Genomic DNA, 26,263 nt, shown 5'->3' on the forward strand with positions numbered 1-26,263 from the left:
TACTGGTGTGGAAGAAACACTAGTAAAATGTGTCCTCCAATGGACTTGAGCCCGAGGTTTCACCCATGAACATGATGCAGTGGTAAAATCAGGTCAGTATGTGACAATATTTTCCAACGATGAAGTGCAGTGGATAAGGGATTATGGATAACCAAGTGGCAAAAAGCTAAAAATCAAATCCTACAACTAAAGCCTGTCCACAATATAATTCCTATCTCCATGACACCACACAGCTTTAATACTCCGTTTATGATGATGTACTTAGAGAAGGGAGAGCATGTAGTGATATTACTGTTCAAGCTCACATCTGTGGAAGTGAGAAATATTGTCACATTTCTATCAGCAGCAGGGGCACCGAGTGGCCGAGTGGTCTAAAGCGCTCTCCGTTACCGATCACTGCCATCTCACCTCTGTCTGCGTGGGTTGAAGTCTCAGATTCGGCCAATGTGGGTACGTGAGAAAGCTTGCCAGTAGCTTCTTGTGGGTCAGTGGTTCTTTCCGGGGTTTTCCCGGGTTCTTCCTCCACCATTAATACTGGCTGCCATGTATAGCCTACCGTGTGCTGAAAAATTGCGTTAAACCCTACAACAACAACAACAACTATCAGCAGCAGTGTTGTCAGCAGTTTGTTATAGCTTTTCTTAAAAGATTTTCACGCATTATGTTTTGACAATAAGCTCAGTGAGAAGGCCCAGCCTTCCTTGTATTCCAAAAGTGAAGAGAATCTGAAATGGAGTATTGGAGAGATATGTGTTGAAAAAACATTTCCCTAAATGTTTATATATTATATTCCAAATATAAACTGAATTGAGAAATGGGCTACTGAGAAAGAAATGCTGGAAAAAGCTTTAACCTTAGACACACACACATTCATCCAGTACACACAAAAACATGCAGACAACCAGGAGATAAAAAGTGAAATTATTGTTTGTATATACAATTATGGAATATACTGATCTTATAGACTATCTGGAACAGGTATTAGTTTTATTGCAATATTCTGCTATTATAGACTAACCTGGAACAGGTATTAGTTTTATTGTTTGTATATAATATTATGAAATATACCACTATTATAGACTAACCTGGAACAGGTATTAGTTTTATTGTTTGTATATACTATTATGAAATATACATCTATTATAGACTAACCTGGAACAGGTATTAGTTTTATTGTTTGTATATACTATTATGAAATATACTGCTATTATAGACTAACCTGGAACAGGTATTGGTTTTATTGTTTGTATATACTATTATGAAATATACCGCTATTATAGACTAACCTGGAACAGGTATTGGTTTTATTGTTTGTATATACTATTATGAAATATACAGCTATTATAGACTAACCTGGAACAGGTATTAGTTTTATGGTTTGTATACAGCATTGTAATAAATTTGGAGTATGCACATTTGGTTATAGTGCCCCATTTTAAGGAATTATTAGATTTTTGTGATTACTTGTCTGATTATTGGAATTCGGTACAACAGAAATATTCCACTGCCTGAAATAATTAGCCAATTACGAGCAGCAAATATCACAGAGTAAAGTGTTAGTGAGTTCAGTGAATGAGAAGAAAAAGGCATTACCTCCCAAAACCGTAGGAGTTCATGTGATGTAACACAGTGATCAGTACCATCTTTATGTGAGCTGCATCGTGTGTCTTTCACCTTCCGCAGGTCTGAGATTTTATGTAGCCCTTCATTACTTTGAGGTGGGGATTTGTCACATTGGATGCACATCTCAAAACTACAACTTGGACACAGGCACTCGGCAATTGCCTTAAGAACTGAGTACACGTACTCACGGACAATGATGCAATGGGCAAGGTCAGGACCCTCTTTTCCTGTGCTGTACCTGATCACTGCTGCCTGGATAATATAGTCATTTATGGACAATACAAGGTTGTGGCACCCATCAAGCTCAAATTCGCATATCCCATTAAAGAGAAGATATTTCTTTCCAATCTTGGCTGGCTGCCATTTGGACAAACATGATGCAAACAGACGATGGAAAACCCCCACATGGATGAATTTTGTTTGGGACACAAAACAAAGTGTATGTGACTTGGTCACACCCTCCCTTTTCTCATGCATCTCAAGATATTCAACTGCACTTTTCTGGACCATGCAGGGAACCCAGTAGTAGTTATCCTGAATTGAGAATAAAAATAATACAGAATGTTTCAATTTCCTTGCATTCACTGTTTGTATAAAGGTCTTGTATGATATGTAATGTAACAAAAGACTTTTATGATATCTTTTAGACCAAACAGTTAAATGTTCTATTGCATTGCTCCAGCACAATGCCGAAATGCTTTAAAGATTTCTTCTCACCATGTACATGCTACCTTCACAACCTTGTTTCAAATGTTTTGACACTTTTATGCAATTGGTAACATTTGTCTGCAATTAGACAGCATGCATGTGTTTATATTTATATACCATCAGTACAACCAGCACATATGATGTCTGCATTTTTAACTAGTCAGGCCTTTTCTTCCAATCCTTTTTATAGCTCTAATGGACTTATGAACTGGTCTGTTGTCCACTTTCCATCCAACCATCAGCACAAGTTTGTCTTTGCAACTCCTAAACAACTTGGAGGATTGCCATAAATCTGTACACACATTTATCACATGGTCTAACTGGTCCTAAATGAAAATTATGCTGCTTGAACATCCAATATGGCCACCACAATGACCATCTTGAAAATCTCATTAACACTACTCCTCCTCAATGGATGCTCATATCAACATGGGGTTTTCACTAAATCAGGTCTTATGATGTCTAGTCTCAAATGCAATTGGCACTGATGTAATGTCCCATGGCATCCATCTTGAAAATCTTGTTATCAATATTCCAGCTAAATGAATGGTCGTATCAAAATGTGTTTTTCACTAAATTATTCTTATCATGTATAGTTTATCACAAATGAAAATAGTGTTGAACTGACATCCAATATGGATACTACAGCATCCACCTTAAAAATCTTATTATTGCTACTCCTCATACATAAATGACCATATCAACCTGTAGTTTTCACTAAGACATCTTGTGATGTCTCATCGGTCCTGAATGAAAATGGTGCCAATTTGATGTCTATTATGGCCACCATAGCTGCCATCTTGAAATTCTTGTTATCACTACCTCTCCTGAATGAAGTCATATCAACAAGGGTTTTACAGAAAAGACTTCTTATAATATCCAGTTGGTCTTAAATGAAAATGACATTGATCTCACTCCCAAAATGGCCACCATAGCAACCATCACTAAAATCTTGCTATCACTAATCTTCCAGAATGGGCAGTCATATCAACATATGTTTTCAATACAAATATTTATGATTTCCAGTTGGTCCTAAATGAAAATGATATTAGTCTGAGTTCCAATATGGCCACAACAGCATCATCTTCAAAATCTTATCAGTACTCGTCCTACATGGATGGTGATGTTAACTTGGGTTCTTCACTAAAAAACTTCTGATATCTAGTTGGTCCGAAATGAAAATGGTGCCAATCTGAGGTCCAATAAGGTTACCACAGCAGCCATCTTGAAAGTCTTGTCACTACGTCTCCTGAACAGACTGTCGTACCAAGGTAGGGTTTTTACTAAAATAAATTTTATGATTTCTAGTTAGTCCTAAATGAAGATAGTGCTGATCTAAGGTCCAATATGGCCATCATGAAAATCTTGCTGTTGTTACTCCTCCAACATGGATGATCATATCAACATGAGGTTTTCACCAAAAGACTTAGCTGGGAAAGAGATTGGAAGACAACTCCTCTAAATGTTGATGTAGGTTCAATGTCATTAATATAAAATTGCATGCCAAAATTGGTCAAAGTCTTGATAAAGTAATGTTCAGGAAACTAAATTGATGAGCATTGTTAATCCTGGGCCACAAGTCTTCAAAACGATAATATGGAATGTTGGAAATCAACGTCCTTTCCATTCAAGAGGAATAGCAATAACTAAATTGTCAAGATGGCTGGCATGGTGGCCATACTGGATGTCAGATCAGTACCATTTTAGTTTATCAACAAGAGATGACAAAAAGTTTCTTTTCAGTGAAAATCCCATGTTGATACATCTATCCATTTAGGAGGAGTAGCGATAGCAACATTTTCAAGATGGCCACTCTGGCATCATATTTGATCCGAACTGCAGAATTTTTATTTAGAACCAACTAGTCCATGGGACAAATGTGTTAAGTTGATGACAATCCTCCAAGAAGTTTAGGAGGAGTAGGGATAACAAATTTATGCTAATGGATAGATGCACAGAGGACAAAAGACAAGCCCATAAGCTCTTCTGGTCTGAAACCAATGGAGCTAAAAATGAAATTCAATACATAGAAATGCAGTGTTATGGAAAACAAAACCATGAGGATTGGCAAACATGGGACATAACTCTTGTAAATGTTGTAAATGATATAGAATACTGGATAATTAACTCTTTTAAGGTTTCATCCACATAAAACCACAAACCAAATTGGGTTCGTTCAAGTCCAACAATCACTGATATAATTATGCTGCAGAAACCTTACATAAGGCTGGGCAATCATGGGGAATAACCCTGTAAATGATCTCATGAATTGCTTAAAATCAAATTCATTCAAGATTTCATCAATATACAAGGCCACATGTCAAATTTGACTGAAATCCAACAAAATTTTTTAAAGATATGCTGTGGACATTAAAGTTATGGGTATGAGCAATCAGGGGGCATGACTCCAGTAAACTAATAGAGCGGAACACTGGAAATGGACCTCATTCAACATCTGCTAAACTTGGCTGAAATCCAAAAATTCTTGGTAAAGATGGGGGGCAAGGGATAAAATTGAGGGGACATAACCCCTTGTAAATTGATGTCATGAAATACTAAAAATCAACCCCAGAAGTCTCATAAATATTGAGTCTCTTAACAAATTTAGCAGAAATTAAAGCATCCATTTGAGCTTTGGTTATGAAACCTCGGAGGATGGACAATCAGGGTCCATAACTCTTGTAGATGATGACACAGAAGGTTGGTAATTGAATACTTGTTTCTATGTTCCTATCAATATAAAGCTATATACCAAATTTGGTCAGGAACATATTTTGCAGAAATCAAATTGTTGACATGCACAGATTAACGGATGGGTGAAAATGATTACTATGGGGCTTTACTTTACAGATGGTATAATAATAATAATAATAATAATAACAGCAGTAGCAAAAGTAGTTCAGTGAGCACCACTAGTGGTAACAGTATCAGTACATGTAAAATGCTACACTATACAAGCCTCTCCAAGAAACCATTTTTTTTTCTTCTGGTAAAATATGTTCTTCAATATTATTTACCCGATCATAATACCTTAGGAAAACTACTAACACCTCACAAATACAGCCTTCCCAGGCTAAACCTTCATAGCTAAAAATATTGAAGTTAGCTTTCCACCTAGGTGCAGTTAGAGTGATTTCCCCTTGATACAGGGATTGGTGAATGGAGAAGAAGGTATGCTCTTTATATGGATCTAGCTATGGAAGGTGTATTAATATTATGCTTGGTAACCATTACTGAAGAAACATTTTGCCAGAAAAAATTGATTTCTTCTTCAACCACATTATCTGATCTTGGTATCTTAGGAGAATATGTAAGAGGTGGTGGGAGATACATCCCCTTATCCCAGAGAGGCCATACCCACAGAGTATGCAAAACAGCTTCAAGATAAACCCAACATGAGAATAGGCTTCATATGTTGGGTAGCAGCTTAGAAATGGAAATTTTTTACCTACCACAGATCTGGTGGAAGTCATGATACCATGTCCTTATGAAGCTGTTGAATGACCCAGGAATTACCTGGCACTGAACCATGGCTATAGGTCCCACTAGATCGAGTTGAGTCACTTTTCAGATAAAATATAGATATAAGCTGGAGAGGTGGCATGGATAATGTCAGTTAGAGAACAATTTTGCTCAAATGATGTTGGCCATTGCTGTAAACTGGTCAGCTGAGATGTGAAGCAAATTCATTTGATTTAGGGTTATTTTCTGATATGTGGAACAAAAAACTCACTTCATCCAGGATGCAGGTGTCTATGCTGATATATCATCCTTTACCTCTGTAAGGGGTGATAAAAGGCATGATTGCCCTCAACACAACGGCTCAGTCATTCTTCAGTACCACTTTAGAGCTTGCACTGGAACCTGTTGAGGATCTTGAGATTAAGCGTCCAATGTACACAGGAATTTCATTACAAATGTCTGATTCCCCACAAAAGTGAGCCTTTACTTGGCAGTGAAAGCAGGGGCCATCAAGACTGATACTCTTGTTGGAACTGCATGCAGTTCAGGTAAACTGATGAAGCATGTATTTCAATGATTCTGTCTGCCTTACTCTAATGCTGTGAGGAAGCAGGTCTCATTTGAGAGGTCAACCAATGAAGCTCCTGAGAGTTGTTCAAAGAGTGTCTTGTTCAGCCAGGTTAGAACCCATGATAGATTTCACTTTGAGCAAAGATATGTGTGTAATAAAAATTGGACAAAAGATCAGATAGGTTTTTGTTTTGTCCAATATTCCATGATGACACATTATGTTAGTGATAGCAGAACTGTAGCCTTTGGTTGTGATTGGTACTAACTGTGTCTCATCAAACAGCCATAGTAAGAAGTTGTCTATTTGCGATATTGATGCCTGCAGTGGCATGATGTATTTATTCCTGGGCACTCCAATGTGTGAAGATTTTCATTTGTCTTTGTACACTTTGAAAGTGGAAAGGCCATCTCAATTAAGCTATTTCTCCACCACTAGTTATGAGAACTGTTTGTTCCTAAAAGCTTACATGCTAAGATCCTGTTTGGGATGAAACACCTGCCATTGTGGTTGCATCAATTTTTTGGAGACTTTTGTTGCAAAATTGATAAGGGCATTGATCTGTATCAACTTGAGAATCTGAGGTGCTAAACGGTCAGCATATGCATCCAAGTTGATCCAAATCTATGGAAAGAGTATTGACAACCCATTTTTTTGCTATACTAAGATGTTTTAGCCTTGGAGGGGTGGATTTGTGATGTAGTTCTTCTAAGGCATTATGATCGGATAACATACCTGAATAAGAAAACAGTCCCTACCTGTAACATGATACAGTATAAGTTGATCATTCAAGGCTTGCTCAGTCAGCATAATTTTACATAACTAAACAGGCATGACACTTTGCTAACCAACAAATAGTAAACGTTTTACAGAGATAGAACTGTACACATCTGGACTGTTTCCTCAGAAGCAAATAAATGAATTTATGAATATTCTTCAAAGAAATGGCAAAAATACAGTTATACCATGATTATTTGACTGCCCTATTTTGAAAATAAAAGTTTCATTTCCACAAATAGTATTTTCCAATAATGTATTGTACAATCCATAATTAAGGTATGATTCTTTCTTAATAATTTGATAAAATGTTGAAAAGTCCATTAATTCATTACATTTTTGCAACAAAAGAAAGTATGTTGGATACTTAAACATGCTTTTCTTTCCTTATAATTTTATGAAATTTAGTAGGAATAATAACATGGTGAAACACCTCTTTTGACTCTGGATCCTTCATGAGAGGTTTTGCAATGATATTCAGCTTTTCCATCACACCAAGCAGATGCTGTTTGTGTTGGTGGAACTCTGGATGTACTGCCCATAGAAAATCTGAAAATGAGACATCAGAAATTTCATCCCTGACAAAACACAGTGAGAACTCAAGAAGGACCTGCAAAGTCCTTCCACTTGAAAGTCAGTTAGTTGAATAAATGGAATCAACTTTCACACTTTTAACCCCCATCTTATCATCAGTCCATCCAGAAATGAGATCGAAGTAAACTAAAATTTCATACATGTTAATGATCATATTGTTGGCAAAATCATCTTTTCTTCTGGCCATTCACAAATTCTTTAACTGATTTTATTTTCTCCAAATCTGGGTGATGCTGGGTCATCAATGTCCGTGCACAAAGCACTATATTGTGTCATTTTAAAAACTGTTCCACTGTTTCAATTTATTTTTAAAATTCCTATGAATACCGGTAAAAAGGAACCAAACTTAGCTTCCTTATCTCTGTCGTTTTTGTATATTAAAATAAAAAATCGCCACAATTACAAGAATCCAAAGTCAGCTTTCAAGTTCGGCTTGCTTTGTAATAAAATAACCTTTGTATTGATATCCTTTCAGCAAAATCAAATCGGCACACTTAGATGAATCCAAAGTCAGCTTCCATGGTCTGCTTGATTTGTAATAAAATAACCTTTGTATTTATATCCTTTAAAAAAAAAAAAAAACGGCTTCAAAGTAGTCAAACTTGGCTTCCAAAGTCGGCTTCCTTTGCAAATTTTTTTTATGTTTGTCTCTGATGTCCTGTTGGTAAATTCAAACAATGAGTTTACTGCTTGCTGCCAGTTGTGTTTATTCACCACTCAGTCATCTACATGTATTTGCTTTGCATCTGTAGTTACAATTAATACAAACAGGCAATGATGTCTGCAGGTAAATAGTAAACACAGCTTTAATGATACTTTCTTTAACTAATGCTAGCAAAAAGATTGTCACTTGCACTCAAGTGAATATATTTTCAAATAACGATTTTTATTTGCAAGATACTGTCATATAGTTGACATGGATATAATTCAGTCTGGTTATTTTGCACCTAACACTGTGTCATGCATGAATGGCAGTTGTCTTCAAACAATTGGTTGATTATTTCCCTCTCGTTTGCGATTTTGTTTGATACAGTTTTCAGTTGGACTACATATTCAAACCTTTGAGTGCAACCAAACAATTTTGTTTCTCAATTTCCATGTCAATGTGTTGTGTGTTATCAGACATAAGCAATACACACTACAGTACAGAAGCCTATGATACATATATGCAGTTCGTGGATATATTTTATTCTTTAATGCTCATAATGAAAATAAAAAGGAATAAATGATAACAATGCAAGGTTAGTTTCTTTAATTTTATTATCATATAAGCATTTTGTTTGTTATTGCAACATGCAGTGGGGCAGGTGCAAATTCAGTTCAAATGTATTTCATTTCTAAAGTCTTGGGGACATATGACCTAGGTGAACAATTTTCACCATACGTTCTGGGTCAGGAAATAAATTATTTTATTGTATCCCAATATATACGGCAAATATGGTACAAAATTTTATGTAAACATTATTTTTTTGCAAACTGTGATTTTGCAGACCAACAGTGAAAGCAATGCCATGCCTACAGCTGCTGGAGATCTGCATTAAGAAAACTTCTAAACAAGGGTTAACTTTTATTAAACATGCATTAACATAAGATCAGAAAAGCAGGTCACTGTAACCTACATTCCCTTGGGGCAATTCATTATGATACAAGAAATACTCTTACCAAGTTCATAAACATACTTTCCTTACAGCTGGAGATTTGTAAGGAAGACAAAACTTCTATGCTTGAGTTGGCCTTTAAAAACAACCTAAAAGTGTTTTTAAAAAGTAGGGTGTGATGTCCTGAAGTGGTCCAGAATGATGCATGTAGCTGTGCAGCAAATAAATTTATATTATTTCAATTAAAATAAATATTGCATCAATAGATTTATAGATGGCAGACTTATTCTGCAATAACATCACAAATAACAGTAAACAGAACGTTTGTCAAGGGAGAGAATTTGTGATTCTGGACTAGTGTCACTCAATATTAACTTTAGCACTAAATTTAAATTTAGGAATACATTTTGTACCAGATAAACATAATTTTAATAAATACATGTGGGTCCACAAAATGTATAACAACATACATATTAAAGATTTTGTCTATTTTTGATCTTAAACAACTTGATTCTAAGCACCATCACATAGCAGCCAGAGCTTCTTGTGACATCCATTTAAGATGTTTGGACATTTAATCTGGGATGTGAGGGTCAAATCATATTCCCTATGGGAAACATAGAATTCACTAAAATTATGCAGTAGTGGCATAGGGTAGTTTAAATGTTTAAACAGGGCCAAGCAAAATTAGCCAACCCTGTATTTTAAAACCCTGCCTGCCTCATGTAAATAAGTAGAATATTTTTCTTATTAACAGCAATGAAAACTTACTTCATCTCTTTAATAAGCCAGTACATGAGCAAATAATCATTGGGACTCAGCATGGCATTGAACAAGTATCATGGCACATTGTCCACAGTGGTAATCAAAACAGTGCAATAAATTGTTTTAAACTACAATGGTTGTTGTTAATATTTTGCATGTGCATATTTTCAAATTTCTCAAACATGAAATTAAATAAAGGTAAATAAAGACTTCATAATTCACAATTCATAATTAGAGTTTACCTGGGAGACCAGACATTATTGTCAGGAGACCAAAACAGTACTTATACAATGCAAATTGTGCTTAGCATCACTTATATCCATTTTTATCCCCCAAAATAGTATATGCAGATTTAGCTTTATTCATTGTTTTTACCAAGTTATTCTAGATTACATTTCAGCTAGAGTTGATCCACATGCTCACAAGTTACTGCTTTTCCGTGATATAATCGACCCTACAATGGATGTCATCTTTACCATAACTGGGATTAATTTACATAACTGTCACATGATCATTCTTTCATGATCATAATAAAAGCTAAACTTCTGTTTTGCGTTAATGGCTTACCAAAATGATTTCCCATATGATGGCAAGCTGGTAAATGTAGCATCTCCTTTGTTTATAATTGGCAGATTTTTCTTTTATTTTCTCACAGCAATCCAAGCCTGTTTAATAAGCACTGAAACCCTGCAACTGGTTTGGGTTAGAGTCATGTCTTATGACTAAGTACTTTGATGTTTAACTTCCTTGTACTCCATAATATTAGCATAATTACCATACCTGTGTAAACAGCTATAGATGCTAACAGCAAAGCAAACTAAAACCAAGTTTTGATAGGAGGATTACAATTATCATTTTCAAAGCATTATTTCTGAAATGTCGTCACTGTATTTTAGAGATATTTAAGTTTAGTGCAGTGGTGTCTATGATTCAAATCCAAGAGTTGTACTTCATTCAGCATAAAATAAAACCTACATGCAGCGATGCCATATGAACAAATTATGCTCACTAAATGCAAGTGTTGAACAAAACACTATTGTTGCTCATTGTCATCATTCTGGAATTACAATTTAACCAGGTACTAAGAAAGCAAAATTGAATTTTCAAATTATATTAACTCATAGCATTTCCATGTAATAATTTAAAGATGAAAGTCCCTTAACATGCATGAAGTCATTTTTCGTATCATTATGATCAATAAGATACACTGGAAAAAATGTCGAAGGTGTCCAAAGACAAAAAATACATTAAAAAACTGCTACAATTCTGTGCCCCAACATTTATAGGTCATACAAATTACTTTACAGCCATCATGGTAAGGTCAGATTTTAAAATTGTTAGATCTCGCTTATAAGATGACCTCTACTCTGCACTAATACATTTTTTTTTAAAAAAAGAGTTGGAGTTATAAGTGAGTAAATACGATATACTGGGGAAAGGCTGATTGTGATTAAATACTGACGTCACAAGATTTGGAAATCATGTAACACAGTAACGCTGCATGTAAAAGTAGAGTCTTTGTAAATACTGCATAATTTATTCATTTGATGGGTTATAACTTAATGAGGCAACTGTTACAGCTGTAAAGATCAATATTATACTAATATGAGGCAGGGTTCAATACAGTGAGACATTCATTTGCTTGCCTGTGGTTTTGGTGAATTTCATGTTTTCAATCATTAATAAACCCTGACTTCATATCACAACATAAATGCCCATATATCCAAAACGGGGTGGAAAATATCAGAGAAAACTTGGACTATATCTCTTAAACACTCTAAGAAGAACTGCAAGGTATACCTATTAGTGTTTCTGTGAGTTGTCCTGTATCCTTAAATCTGTACCAGGTGATTTCCATGCCTGCATGTTTCTTGACAACGTCATCTGATGTCATCAAGATTTTGAGTCCTTTAATTAGCCACTGTGGATCCAGCACAACCTCAGCTCTCAGCTCCTTAATTTTTCTAGATGTGTTGTCAAAAGATACTAAAGCATTACTGTAATATTCATCTAACCAACTTTTCAAATATCAGGTGTCGAGACAAATGATACAAACTTTAATAATAAAATTTTGGTTTGGATTATGTTGTGTTATACACAAGGACAAAAGACATCACACAATGGATGCAGGAATTTACAATTAGCTTGCTTTTCCTTTTGGCCAGGTAAGCTAAAAACAACTGTAGAAAGATAGAAAATGTAGAGTCCACAAACTCTGTGTGTGTGTGTGTGATTTGGATTTTTAAGGTAGTTTTAACAAAAATTCAGCCATATCGCTATGATGTCTGCAGTGTGGCAGTTTATAATATCAGGCCACAATCACATTATCCTGTCACCTGGCCAATCAGTCCTAATACTACCCTCTTAATGCCTAGCGAGGCAGCTGCTAGTACAATTTTTATAAGTCTTTGGTATGATTCTGTAAGGGTTCAAACCTGTGAACTTCCACATCCAAGACAGAGGCTCTAACCACTTAGGCCATGAGAGTGGTCCACAAACAAAAATGCTCTTTGATACTATTTCAAAATGGATTTCCAAAACATACTGTATGTTAATTGGCAGAAAATAGAATGCCAAACACATGAATTAAAGATTGAATTAGCATTATTCAGGCTTAAATATTTAAAGAGTATTGAAAAAGAAAACATTTTTTCCTCCCACCCCAAACCCCCCAGATCCTGTTTCAAGTGAGATTATTCCCCTTGCCTTAAGCAATTATGTAGCTATAAATTATTTTCTGTCAATGTTCATTTATATCACATGCAAGTTTTAATGGAGTTTGGGGTGAATGTCTAATTTAGATCATTTAGGAATATTACTGTAGCATTTAAAAATGAGAAATACAGGGACAAAGAAATATTATCTTTTTTACCTGAAGAAGATCACATTTCCCAGCTCATGTTCAAATTCTAGAAATAGATTCAATTCCTCGCTGCTTTCAATTTTCACCAGAAGGGACTGGTTTAGACTCTCCACTTCAGTGTAGTCAACCACCTGGTTTTTGTAAATAGCCAAATAGCCAAATTTTATTTTAAATGACAAAAACCCTCTCCCATTTCAGTACAGTATCAAAACCTTTCATTCATACCTCATCTAAACATCACCTATTCTGTCACAGAACATGTGTACTGTGAAATAACAACTAATAAAACCAAATCCTCGCTTTTACATTAAAATTAGATTTCCCATGATGCAATTACCTATTCTCGATTGTATTCATCCTGTAATGAAGAATTCTTTTCAACGTCTGCCAAGAAAATAAGGCACCAATTTTAACAAAAGGCCCTAGTTGAAATCATAAATATCCCTTTCCCATAATCTGTTTTCTCCTTGATGCTAGGGAGACAAAGGAAGACTGCTTTAATAGCATTAGGTTCTTGAATGAACCTCCACTCAACGGTTCAAAAGGTGTGTGTGTGTGTGATTTGGATCTTTAATGTAGCTTTAACAATTTTACAGTCATATCATCACAATATCTGCAGTGTGGCAGTTTAAAGTGATGTCTAACATTGGGGTATCATGCCACAGACATGTGGCATCATGCCCCACCCAGTCACATCATTCTGATACCAAACCGACCAGTCCTAACACTAACCTCTTAATGCTGAGTACCAAGTGAGGCTGCTGTAAGTACCATTTTTTATAACTCTTTGGTATAACTTGACTGGGTTCAAACCCATGACTGGGTTCATAAGGTTTAAATAATGACCAAAAGAACACAAGAGGTTCCATTCCCTCTTGGCATTCAAGAGCAAGAGACTGGTTTCAAAGTAGCTGATCAGTTCTGAAAGACGTGGGTCTGATCCTATAGTGAAGCCCAGAGAAAATTTACAAGTATTGGAGAGAGCTGTTCTGTATTTATGTTACCCTTAATGGTTCACCATAACAGCTGTCATATAAAGCTGTCTCCATTTTAATACTTGTAACTTTTGTAAATTAGTCAAGGTGTCAACAATGAGAAAAAAATCTGTACAGTACTGCAACTGAAGGTGGCAGATACACTTAACGCATTTCCTACTGCATCAATTACAGAAAATACTCCATCTGACATTGTAAACTTGGAAGTTTATTGCCTTCTTGCAACCTTGCTCAAAACTGGTCCTAATGAATAGATAATTTTACATGAGCCAGGCATGAAGGTGGAGAATCTGGGGTGTGCTGTGCAAGAGGGACTCTTTGTGCTAAGACAGTCGATTCTTAGCAGGAATTCTCTGCGAGTGAATTGATCAACATATGAAGATGTCTAAGAAAACTCCCTTTCCATCAGCTAATAACTGAAGCAACATGTACTGGTCATGAAGGCATCCCAAAACAACCACTGATAAAACATAAATAAACAAGAGTTCAATGAAGGACCAACTCAGTGTACTAGCCAATATAAATTTATAACCATGTAAAAAAAAAAAATCTTATTTTCTCACACACACAAAAAAGCTGAAAGAAAAGTGTTATTCTTGAGAAATATGAACATCATCAAGTTTATTAAAATCTGTTTCTACACGTCCAAAATAAAAAGATTTATACATGATTCAACATTCAGAGTATTCAAAGCAAGCCGATATGGCATATACTCTTCAGATGCCAAGTTCTACTAACAATCTGTGCAGCCTTGTAAAAGTCACAGTTACCAAGGGGTGGAGACCTCCCAGGATATATGATAGCCAAACCCATGAACCTACCTACTAGTCATTCCCTGTATAGCATAGATAATATTACATTTATATCTATACGTTTCAGCTAGGTGCATCATTCCATCTAATCCATCCATTTGTCCATTACAAGAGTCTTAATACTTTCCTAAATCCCACATTACTTGGAATACAACTTTCAGGCTAGATTTTGTGGTTTTTAGTAGAAATTATCTATGTAAAGTAGGCATGATACAGTTTTCTAACTACCGTTGGCCAATTTTTTTAAAAAGTCTTCAAAAACTTGCAAGTTCTACTCCTAAACTGCTTGTGAGTTTAATTTGTCGTGGTTTTGGTGTCAACCTGTGTCCAGAAGGATTTTACTAAAACTCGGTAGGATAAATAAGTGGTTTTATGTTAACCTGTGTCCAGAAGGATTTTACTAAACTCGGTAGGATAAATAAGTGTTTTTATGTCAACCTGTGTCCAGAGGGATTTTACTAAACTCGGTAGGATAAATAAGTGTTTTTATGTCAACCTGTGTCCAGAAGGATTTTACTAAAACTCGGCAGGATAAATAAATGTTTTTATGTCAACCTGTGTCCAGAAGGATTTTACTAAACTTGGTAGGATAAATAAGTGGTTTTATGTCAAGCTGTGTCCAGAAGGATTTTACTAAACTCGGTAGGATAAATAAGTGTTTTTATGTTAACCTGTGTCCAGAAGGATTTTACTAAAACTCGGCAGGATAAATAAGTGTTTTTATGTTAACCTGTGTCCAGAAGGATTTTACTAAAACTCGGTAGGATAAATAAGTGGTTGGCACAGATACAATAAGAGTCTGCATTGTACCTGTTTCATTTTCTGGTATTTTTTTGAAAAAATCATCGATAAGGAATATTTTGAGAAGTTAAAAAGGATGACTTTCATCATTTCTACTCCCATGGTACTTGATGAGTTATACTGAAAACAGTGTAGGCTAGATAACTGAATCAAGTTTTACTATTATTCTCTGTCTTCCTTTTGTGTAATTAACTTGAAAGCTGTTAAAAATTGTTTTCAGAATTACAAAATTATGTTCTCACCACTGCTAAGGAAAACCAGTAAGTGCTACAGGCTCCAGCAAGAGCTAGAGAGTGCTAGTAACTCCTAACAAAATCACAGATTGCAATGAATTCACAATACATGTATAAATAATGACATAAAATTACAAAATTAATGCTGTTGATTTTATGTCAACAAGGTCAAGTACTGGTTGTCCTTCAACAATTCATATTCAGCTTGTTCATACTGTCACATATTCACCTTATATTTTGTTCAAGATATTCTTTCTTCAGCTATGTAATAACAGTTATTACGAGCATGATGTAGGACAACCCTGAACCCTAATTTTCAAGAGGATCTATTAGCATATAAGAGTTCTCAAATGTGCAAAATGATATCATTGTCTTCTTATATTGTCTATCAAAATAATCAAAACTGTCCTCCACAAGATGAGATGTACTGGTAAATGTCCATGTTTGATATGTACCGGTAAATGTAAAAAGTTTGAGATGTACTGGTAAATGTCCATGTTTGATATGTACTGGTAAATGTCCATGTTTGAGATGTACTGGTAAATGTCCATGTTTGATATGTACTGGTAAATGTCCATGTTTGATATGTACCGGTAAATGTAAAAAGTTTGAGATGTACTGGTAAATGTCCATGTTTGATATGTTCTGGTAAATGTCCATGTTTGATATGTACTGGTAAATGTCCATTTTTTCAGATGTACTGGTAAATGTAAAAAGTTTGAGATGTACTGGTAAATGTCCATGTTTGAGATGTACCAATAAATGTCCATGTTTGAGATGTACCAGTAAATGTCCATGTTTGAGATGTACTGGTAAATGTCCATGTTTGAGATGCACCAGTAAATGTCCATGTTTGAGATGTACTGGTAAATGTCCATTTTTTTTAGATGTTCTGGTAAATGTAAAAAGTTTGAGATGTACTGGTAAATGTCCATGTTTGAGATGTACCAGTAAATGTCCATGTTTGAGATGTACTGGTAAATGTCCATGTTTGAGATGTACCAGTTAATGTCCATGTTTGAGATGTACCAATAAATGCCCATGTTTGAGATGTACCGGTAAATGTCCATGTTTGAGATGTACCGATAAATGCCCAAACTTGAGATGTACCAGTAAATGTCCATTTTTTAGATGTACAGGTAAATGTCCACTTATTTAATGTACCGGTAAATGTAAAAAGTTTGAGATGTACTGGTTAATGGCCATGTTTGAGATGTACCAGTAAATGTCCATGTTTGAGATGTACTGATAAATGTCCAAGCTTGAGATGTACTGGTAAATGTCCATGTTTGATATGTACTGGTAAATATCAAAGTTAGAGCTATGTATGATGGGTGGCTATAATCACAGTCATGTAGGCTGAATAAAATACTGAATTTTGTTTATTTCTAAGGATATAAACTGAAATATCGATAACAAAGAGACTGGCGACACCCCCACTGCTCCTGTGTTAGGTTGCAGCTTCTAATATGAAAATAAATGGACTGACAAGGTGAGTGTCCAGTGAAGAAATTGCTTGTTTATGCTTGCACCATAGCTAGCAAGTCAGGGATGTAAACATCTGATGACTGTATATACAGAACAAAATTGGCAATGACACTTCAGACAGATTTTTGTTACCAGCAAAAATTTTGACATTCAAAAGTTTTAACAAATCACAATTCATGCCAAGGGCATTTTGACAAAAATGTCAGGCCAGTTGAAGGTTACAGTATGAAATTCTCAAACATGTGCATCAAATGTTCCATTATAAACAGAATTTGTTACTAAATTTATTGTTATATAGAATGAACAACTCCACTTGGGATGTGTTAAACTTCTGAATGTGGTGTTAACCAGCAGGGGATTAATATATGAATCATCATGTGTTTGAATACTGGAACTTGTTAACGGACGTCTCACTGAAAAACTAAAGTTTTTACAACATCATACAAGATGCATGTGGGCATCTTTATACAGCTTTACTTTATGTCTGTGGATACATTATTGATTCTTTAAAGTACAAGAGTGCTTCAAAAGTGTTCACTTGGTTTATGAAAGACAAGAAAATTGAGCAGTTTGCAAACAATGCTTCAGTCTAGTAAAAAAAACAAAAAATAACAAACCAAATCAAACTTGATAAGTGAATGATGGGGATATGTATGAATTAGAACAAATGAAATAACTGAGAGAGTAAGGGACTGTTAAGTTCAAGTAATATCTGTTTAATGTTAATTTTGTCCTGGGCAATAACATTAAATCTGAAAGTAGCTTTATAAAAATTATGCACTCTATATAAAGTTTATTTAGCTTTTAAATGGTACCAAATATTCCTTGACTCAATGCATAACAAAGCAACTGGAATATCTGGCTTGAATGCAGGACAGCACACAGACAGCTTCCTAGTGCAGACTGGCATGAGGTAAGGCTGCTTGCGCTCACTGTTTCTCTTCCTTCTCACCATCGACTGGATTATGAAGACATCCACCAATGGGTGAAGAAATGGGATATAGTATACATTGTGGAGTCAACTTGAGGACCTGGAATTTGCTGATGACCTAGCACTATTGTCCCACAATCAGCAGCAAATGCAGGACAAGACTGACGTACTGGCAGCCACATCAGCACAGGTTGGGCTCAATATCCACAAAGACAAGACCAAGATCCTCAAGATCAATTATGTCAGTAACAACCCAGTCACAATGCAGGCAACTCCCATGGAAGAGGTGGAGTCCTTCAAATACCTGGGCTGCATTATCAACCAGCAAGGTGGCACAAACGCAGACATCAAGGCAAGGATCGGAAATGCGAGAGCAGCTTTCATACAGCTCATAAATATCTGGAACTCCAAAGAAGTTTCCCCGACTACCAAGACCAGACTGTTGAACTCCAACGTAAAGTCAGTCCTACTGTATGAAGCAGAGACCTAGAGAACCACCAAGTCAACCGTAAAGAGAGTTCAGGCATTCATCAACAGCCGCCTAAGAAGAATTCTCCAGATCCTCTGGCCAGACACCATCAGCAACACCAACCTGTTTCTTTTAATCTTTAAATTTGTGATTTTCAGCAAAATAAAATCCAAGAAAATGCTTATCAAAAGGAAAATTTAAGTTATTATGGGTATGATCTATTAACTGCTATTTTGAAGTATGCATCAGTTATTAACACAAACAATACCTTTTTCTCCCTTATCAATAACAGTGCTTTTCGAAGAGCCAACCACCGTGCTGGAATTTCCTGCCCCCAGTAGCCCTGAGTTTCAGCTAGTTTAAATATTCTCCTCTTCAGTACATCGATGTTTAAATCATGCTTAACATTGCTTACAGCAAATTCCTCAACCAGATGGTCACGCAATGGTCTCCCTTGCAATAATCTCCTAATTTTCTCAAAGTGTTCCTTTGTTTTCTTCGAGACATCTACCTAAAATATAAGGTGTAATTAACATTATCTGAGTTAAGTTCAATAATACCTGGTATAAGATATAGCTTTTCTATATCCTGTATATTACTTTTGTGGCTGGCACATACATTTTTTTGGAAGGCTGGTCATGGACATATGTCAAGCCTTTGGCAGGAATATTTTCTTTTAACACATTTTAAAAACAAATTGTCTGAAATAACTGTCACTGAACAAAAAACTTATATAAGATAAATATTTTAACTGAAGAAATACTTCTCATGCATTTTCAATACATGGTCATGAGACCAACAATTAAAAAAAAAAACTGTGGCTGCTATGTATAGCCAATCTTGTGCTGAAAAATGGTGTTAAATCTCATAACAATAATGACAGCAACAACATAAAAAAAACAAGACATCTGACAGAAAGTGCCCATAATTATCCCCCACAATTATTCAATCAATAACTTATTATTCATGATCATTCCAATACTCTGCTTTCAAAGAAATGCAAGGAAATGGAGGTGTGAAACCCTATATCATACTCCCAAGAATCCTACAATCATACATTGGATAATTGCTCATGGAATTTTCTTGTTACTTTAAAACAATATGTATTTATCCTAGTCAACCAGAACCAAGGAAAAAGATGAAGGCAAGAACCTTCATAACCATTCTACAATTTATTCCTGGAGCTAGTTTGCCAAAAAATTCAGCAAAATATGTTTTCAAGGCCCTTTGTCTGCTTTCTAATATTGTTTTCATAATCATCAGAGTACTAGCTTAATACTGTTGTATTTGTAAACTTAAAATATACTATAGTTTTCTATACCAGTACTACAATAATACTTTTCAGAACTTTCTTAAAACTGGATACGTTTCCATAAAACAGATATTTTCCCTCTTCCTCTCTTGTGTGAATAAGGGGTGCAAGTAGAAAAGTGCAACAGGTCTGTATGTATATGTCTGTATGTATATGCCTGTATATAGATCTATGTATTTACATCTGTATGTACATGTCTGTATTACATCTATGTATTTACATCTGTATGTACATGCCTGTATATACATCTATGTATTTACGTCTGTATGTATATGCCTGTATATAGATCTACGTATTTACATCTGTATGTACATGTCTGTATTACATCTATGTATTTATGTCTATGTACATGTCTGTATATACATCTATGTATTTACGTCTATGTATATGTCTGTATATACATCTATGTATTTACGTCTATGTATATGTCTGTATATACATCTATGTATTTACGTCTGTATGTATATGCCTGTATATAGATCTACGTATTTACATCTGTATGTACATGTCTGTATTACATCTATGTATTTATGTCTATGTATATGTCTGTATATACATCTATGTATTTACGTCTATGTATATGTCTGTATATACATCTATGTATTTACGTCTATGTATATGTCTGTATATACATCTATGTATTTACGTCTGTATGTACATGTCTGTATATACATATATGTATTTACCTCTATATGTATATGTCTGTATATACATCTATGTATTTATGTCTATATGTACATGTTTGTTTATACATCTATGTATTTATGTCTACATGTATATGTCTGTATATACATATATGTATTTACATCTATATGTACATGTTTGTATATACATCTATGTATTTATGTCTATATGTACATGTTTGTTTATACATCTATGTATTTATGTCTATATGTACATGTATGTATATACATCTATGTAGTTACATCTATATGTACATGTCTGTGTATACATCTATGTATTTATGTCTATATGTACATGTCTATATGTACATATCTGTCTGTATTAGCATATCATACAAAAGAATATTAACAACTTATAAAAAAAGAAATGGAAATGCTGCAAATCAAGGAGGATAATGCCTGCATGTTTAGCCCATGCTCAAAGCAATGCCTTTACACACTGTGACCTTCAACACAAGGCCAAAGTGCAAGTGACCATGTTTTGCAGAATGAACAGGGCCGGCGCCAGACCCAGCCAGACTATCTGGTGCCCTAGGCAAGGTTAGATTCTGGCGCACCGCACCCTGGAAAATATCAATTTCAAAATTTATAAACAACAAAAAAAATTAAAAATGTGCCCCCTGGCATCAGCGCCCTAGATGGCTGCCTAGTTTGCCTATATGGTAGCGCCGGCCCTGAGAATGAATTATTTCAGCTTTATCGTAATAGATTCTGTGTATATAAATAGACATTTAGGAAATGTATGCAGATGAAATTAAGAATTACACCAAAACTATCAAAACAAAGATGACACCATTGCTGCTGTGGAAATGAGACTCCAACATTTTTCTTTTCCAATGACATGGACTCAACAAAAACCATGAGAGCATCATGATAGAATGATGTCCACTTGACTGAATAATGTCTGCAAAATTAATCGTGTTTGCTTCGTAATGATTCATCTTAATCTGGAATGGAATCCATAGAGGGGTTCAGAAAACATAAGCAGACGAAAATTCAAACCAAAAATATGTAAACATCAACCTAATATCTGTGATGTCTGCCACATTTTGTGCAATTCACCAAAACCTGTATCACTAGTTTCCTACGGAAGAATTACCATACATAAGGCATATTATATAATAACATGAAAAAGGGGCATAATCTGGAAAAACACATTGGAACACAAGGACCAATTGATACATACATGTTCAAACCCATATTAATAATGTCGGCTAAGTTTCAGGGGAATTCTCAAAAGCTGTGGGACTAGCTGCACAGATTCACAATTAAAGGATACATGTACATATGCTGCAGACAGCAGAGTAGCCATGAGATAGTTTGAAAAAACATTCCTCCATAAATTCTCAGCCAAAATCACTACAAAAGCACAATGTAAAGAGTGAGACTGAAACTCAGAAAATCTAATTTGCCTGAGATTGTGCTGATGAAATGCAGAAATTTATTTAAAAGACCTGTAATTTATTAATATCCACATGTATACCCCTTATTCTTATGAAGATCGTCAACTTCCACCACTTTATCGAAAGCTGTAAACTTTGGATACAAAGCGAAGCATGTGACCTATGAATGGGGATCAGACTGACTGTATTACTATAACTAGTGTTCATCTGCTTTCATATACATATGAATCTAAAATACCATTTTGGATATGTTTCCAGCAATTACTGCAACTAGTACAATGATGTGTGGCCATATAATGGGATTAAGGCTAGCATGTATACAAGACAACTGATTACTTTTGTGTTGTAATCTTGTGAGTTTAGGCCAGATAGTGGATTTTTTTCAGATAAAAATAGAATTAAAAGTTCAAATATGAAGTTGGCATTCCAATCTTAAAAACTGGTCGTCTTTTGGCAGAGTTGGGATAAAAAGAAAAGAACAACTTCAAATTATTTTGAGTATTTTGATTTTTTTTAATGGTCTTCTTTAATTCATATTGCATAGTTCAATATGTTTCAAGTATAAATTTTATAATAATTACACTAGTTTAATGAAACAATGATTAAACATATTAAGTGGCACCTATAAAATCAAAAGTCCAAACAGAAACTGTCTAAATAAAGACACTTCAGATGCTAATGAACATATAAACACTGCTGATCCACCACTTAAGAAGGGCTTTGACGAAGCAATTAGACAAGGGACGACCCCAGGACCTGGAGGAAAACCTTAGCTTAACATGAAATTGTTTGAGAAGCAAGTCAATATAATATGATCTTGGTTGCATCTTTTTAGATTAGAAGTTTAGTAATTGCAACATTGTGTGACAAAAAATATTCAAAAAGGGGGCAATTTCAGGCATGTGGAAACTGGAGTCAGGGCTAGTTGAATTTGAGTCTGGGTCTGATTTTTTAGAAGTCACCATCCATAGGCCTGTATCTAAGAAATTAATTATTGAGCACTGCAGTAGCTATCACACTTCAGTAGCTATTGGGTGTCCTACTTGATAATTTTAATGGCCATTTTAGCTCTCCATGTCCTAACAAGTTGTTTCCATACGACATTGAAAGCAGACATTGGCTGAGTGGAAAATTAGTGGTAGAAGATGACAAGGACTGTGTGTGTGATTTGGATTTCTAGTGTAGCTTATCATATCACTACAATGTCCGCAGTGTGGTAGTTGATACTGATGTCTAACTCTGAGGCATCATGCCACAGACCTGTAACATGTCCCACCCAGTCACATTATCCTGACATCAGGCCAACCAGTCCTAAAACTGACATCTAAATACTGAGCAAGCAGCTTTTTAATAAGTCTTTGGTATGACTAAGCTGTGGTTCAAACCTGTGACCAACCACATTCGAGGCAGATGATGTAACCAAGGCCACTGAAGAAGTAAGGATTTAGTTAAGGAAATAAAAGAATAATTATAATACACAAATAGTTATTGTTTTAGTGCACCCAGTTATGTCTGACAGAACTGTATACATCAGGCATGTGCAACCTTCTCTTGGACACAGTCTAGATGAGCAATTTTTAAAGCCAAAACCTATGATTTAAATAATCAGATGAAACCCAGTTGTGGGCTGGATACAGCAAGCGGGGCATTGGTTGCACAATCCTAGTGTACACTCCTTATCTGCATAAAAACTGATAAGTACGCGTAAATAGGTATTTTTGTCAATTTCTATTTGCTGCATGATGATTATGTAGACTGGTGACAAAAACAAACCAGCTGACACATTTCACTCACCAATTAATTTTATTTGCAAATGTAATCATGTTTGCACTGACTGGATGAAACAGTCTGTTGAGTATGAAGAATTCAACAAATTGAATAATGGCCAAATCACAAGTATATCTGAGTGCCATGTGGCTGGTGTCTCTATTTCTACCAACACATTAAGGAATAGACATTGTTTCAGATTTTGAAGAATATTGATAATTCCACAACTAAAACCATGGCTTAAAAACTGCAAGTAATGACAAATTATGAATGTATATTTGAAATAACTTTCAGAAATAAGATGAAAAGTGTGTGTGGTAGGGGAATAGATCATATAAAACTGGCTCTGACAACAAAGAACTGGCTCTGACCAAATGCTATATTAAATCAGCTGGCACTTTATGGCACAGGAACACAAGTAGGTTATTTAGAGCCAAGGCGATCAGAGTAAAGTGCCTTGCCCACTGACACACCACAGTAGCTGACCCAGACTACTAGGATCTGGCCCAGACTACCAGGATCTGAACTGCATCCTTTCAGTCACAATTCCAGCACAATAACCATCAAGCCACCACAGCTCCCTTGAATGATAGACAACAGTCCATATAAATGTTTCCAAAAAATATATGGGCCCTTGCTGGAAGTACACACTGTACAGGCCTAATAACTGGTTGCTATCGGGTTTTCTCCAAAGATAACTACCGGTACTCAATAAAACTTTTTTCTTTTTATAACTTTTTGTTAGTTTTATGGCATTTTCTAAATCACAATAAATTACAAAGGAATTATGACAATGTGTTGGTAGCTTCTAAATTTTACAGCATTATATTGATTGAATCTGATTTCATATCTCTTATGTTAAATCATCTTTTTATATTAGTGTTTATCAAAACAATAACAACCATAATAAATAATGAACTCTACAATAATGAATTTCACATCATTCATCAAATAAAATCACCATATCAATATGCAAGTCTCTCTTTCTCTTTCAGTGATTTTCTAAGAGATCTTGTATAATTTCTTTCTTCTATTTACTCATTGCTATATGATTGCCTACAATCTCATAAACATTAACTGATATATCAAATTCATCTTCAAATTTATCAATGTTACCTTAGCCTTGCGAAATCAATGTTTAAACTTGTCAAGATTTTACCTTGATAGTTTATATTGTGATCTCTGGAAGGTGAGAGAACTCAATATATAACATACAAAAGCATTATTGTCAAAAACTGTACATTAATAACAACAAATAATCTCAGAATAACACACTGATACTTATCCATATGATATAAAATGTAATCTACTTTACTAAAATTCTGATTGTACTTGTTTTTTATGTATTCCAAAATGTGGATTTATTTCTTCACATAGCATATCAACTTTTTCTAGCATCTGATAACCGTCTTTCAATTTTAAAGACTTTTTAAATACTGGTATGTAACATGAAACAAATTTATCTTGTGATGAATGAAAGAATAAAAAATGCTCCATTTGGAAAGAACAATTTAGCCCCATAAATAAAATGGTCATTCCTTTACAGTACATTTGCAGTCAGAACTGAACTAGTTCAACAATTTGTACATGTATATTCAGCCTCGTAACCAGGCCCTTATACATTTAAGTGTAAATTCAGTGTTTTCCCATCACATATGTTTAGATTTCTTGAAATAAAAAGCTGTAACTTATTGCAAAAGAAATCAAGCAACATTTTCTAAATGTGCTGATTAAACAAGACGTTTGAAATTATTTTGTATGGTCCATATATATGATCAAATTTAAGATCACTGATTCCTGAAATGGTATCTGACTGTAAATCACACATGATGTCTCTGTTTTTCTATAGGCAGTCTTCATTCATTGGCTGTTCAAATGTCAATCATCAAAGTCAATCAGCCTTTCCATGACGGAGATGCCATTGGCATGCCAGCCAAAGCAAAGTGGTGATTTTGTAGGTACAGTGTAAGTACTGCTCCATCACAGAGCTTTATCAAAGAAAGAAAGTGGGGGAGATTAAATTCCCTTCCACAACACATGGGGTTCCTCTGTGTGTGTGTGTGTGTGATTTGGATTTTTAACATAGCTTTAACGATTTTCCAGTCGACATCTGCAAAGTGACAGCTTGTAGTGATGTCTACATTGGGGCATTATGCTGCAGACATGTAGAATGATTTCCCACCTTGTCACATTATCATGACACAAAGGTCAACCAGTCTTAACACTAACCTCTTAATGCTGAGCCCCAAGCAAGGCAGCTGTTAGTACCATTTTTATAAGTCTTTGGTATGACTCTATCAGGGTTCAAACCCGTGACCTCCCGCACCCAAGGTGGACACTCTAACCACTCAGCCACCCGAGCGGTAATGGGGTTCCTAAAATTCATGTTAAGTATACTGTACTGTGTGGTA

The 26,263-nt window shown here is 35.2% G+C and overlaps 1 protein-coding gene across 3 annotated transcripts in view; it reads right to left on the reverse strand.

Annotated features, from left to right (window-relative positions):
• Positions 1 to 26,263, reverse strand: part of LOC149771056 (uncharacterized) — a 97,087-nt gene that overhangs the window by 10,557 nt on the left and 60,267 nt on the right. For all 3 annotated transcript variants that reach the window (XM_089948903.1, XM_089948902.1, XM_089948904.1), the window contains 5 exons: positions 18,956 to 19,198; positions 12,968 to 13,089; positions 11,896 to 12,059; positions 7,572 to 7,687; positions 1,594 to 2,157 (listed from right to left, as the gene is read on the reverse strand). In XM_089948903.1, coding sequence (XP_089805029.1) covers positions 1,594 to 2,157; positions 7,572 to 7,687; positions 11,896 to 12,059; positions 12,968 to 13,089; positions 18,956 to 19,198 — 1,209 coding nt within the window. The remainder of the gene's footprint in view (positions 1 to 1,593; positions 2,158 to 7,571; positions 7,688 to 11,895; positions 12,060 to 12,967; positions 13,090 to 18,955; positions 19,199 to 26,263) is intronic.

The sequence above is a fragment of the Sinohyriopsis cumingii genome, unplaced genomic scaffold, assembly GCF_028554795.1.
Source record: "Sinohyriopsis cumingii isolate HCF-2022 unplaced genomic scaffold, ASM2855479v2 utg002136l, whole genome shotgun sequence".
NCBI lineage: Eukaryota > Metazoa > Mollusca > Bivalvia > Unionida > Unionidae > Sinohyriopsis > Sinohyriopsis cumingii.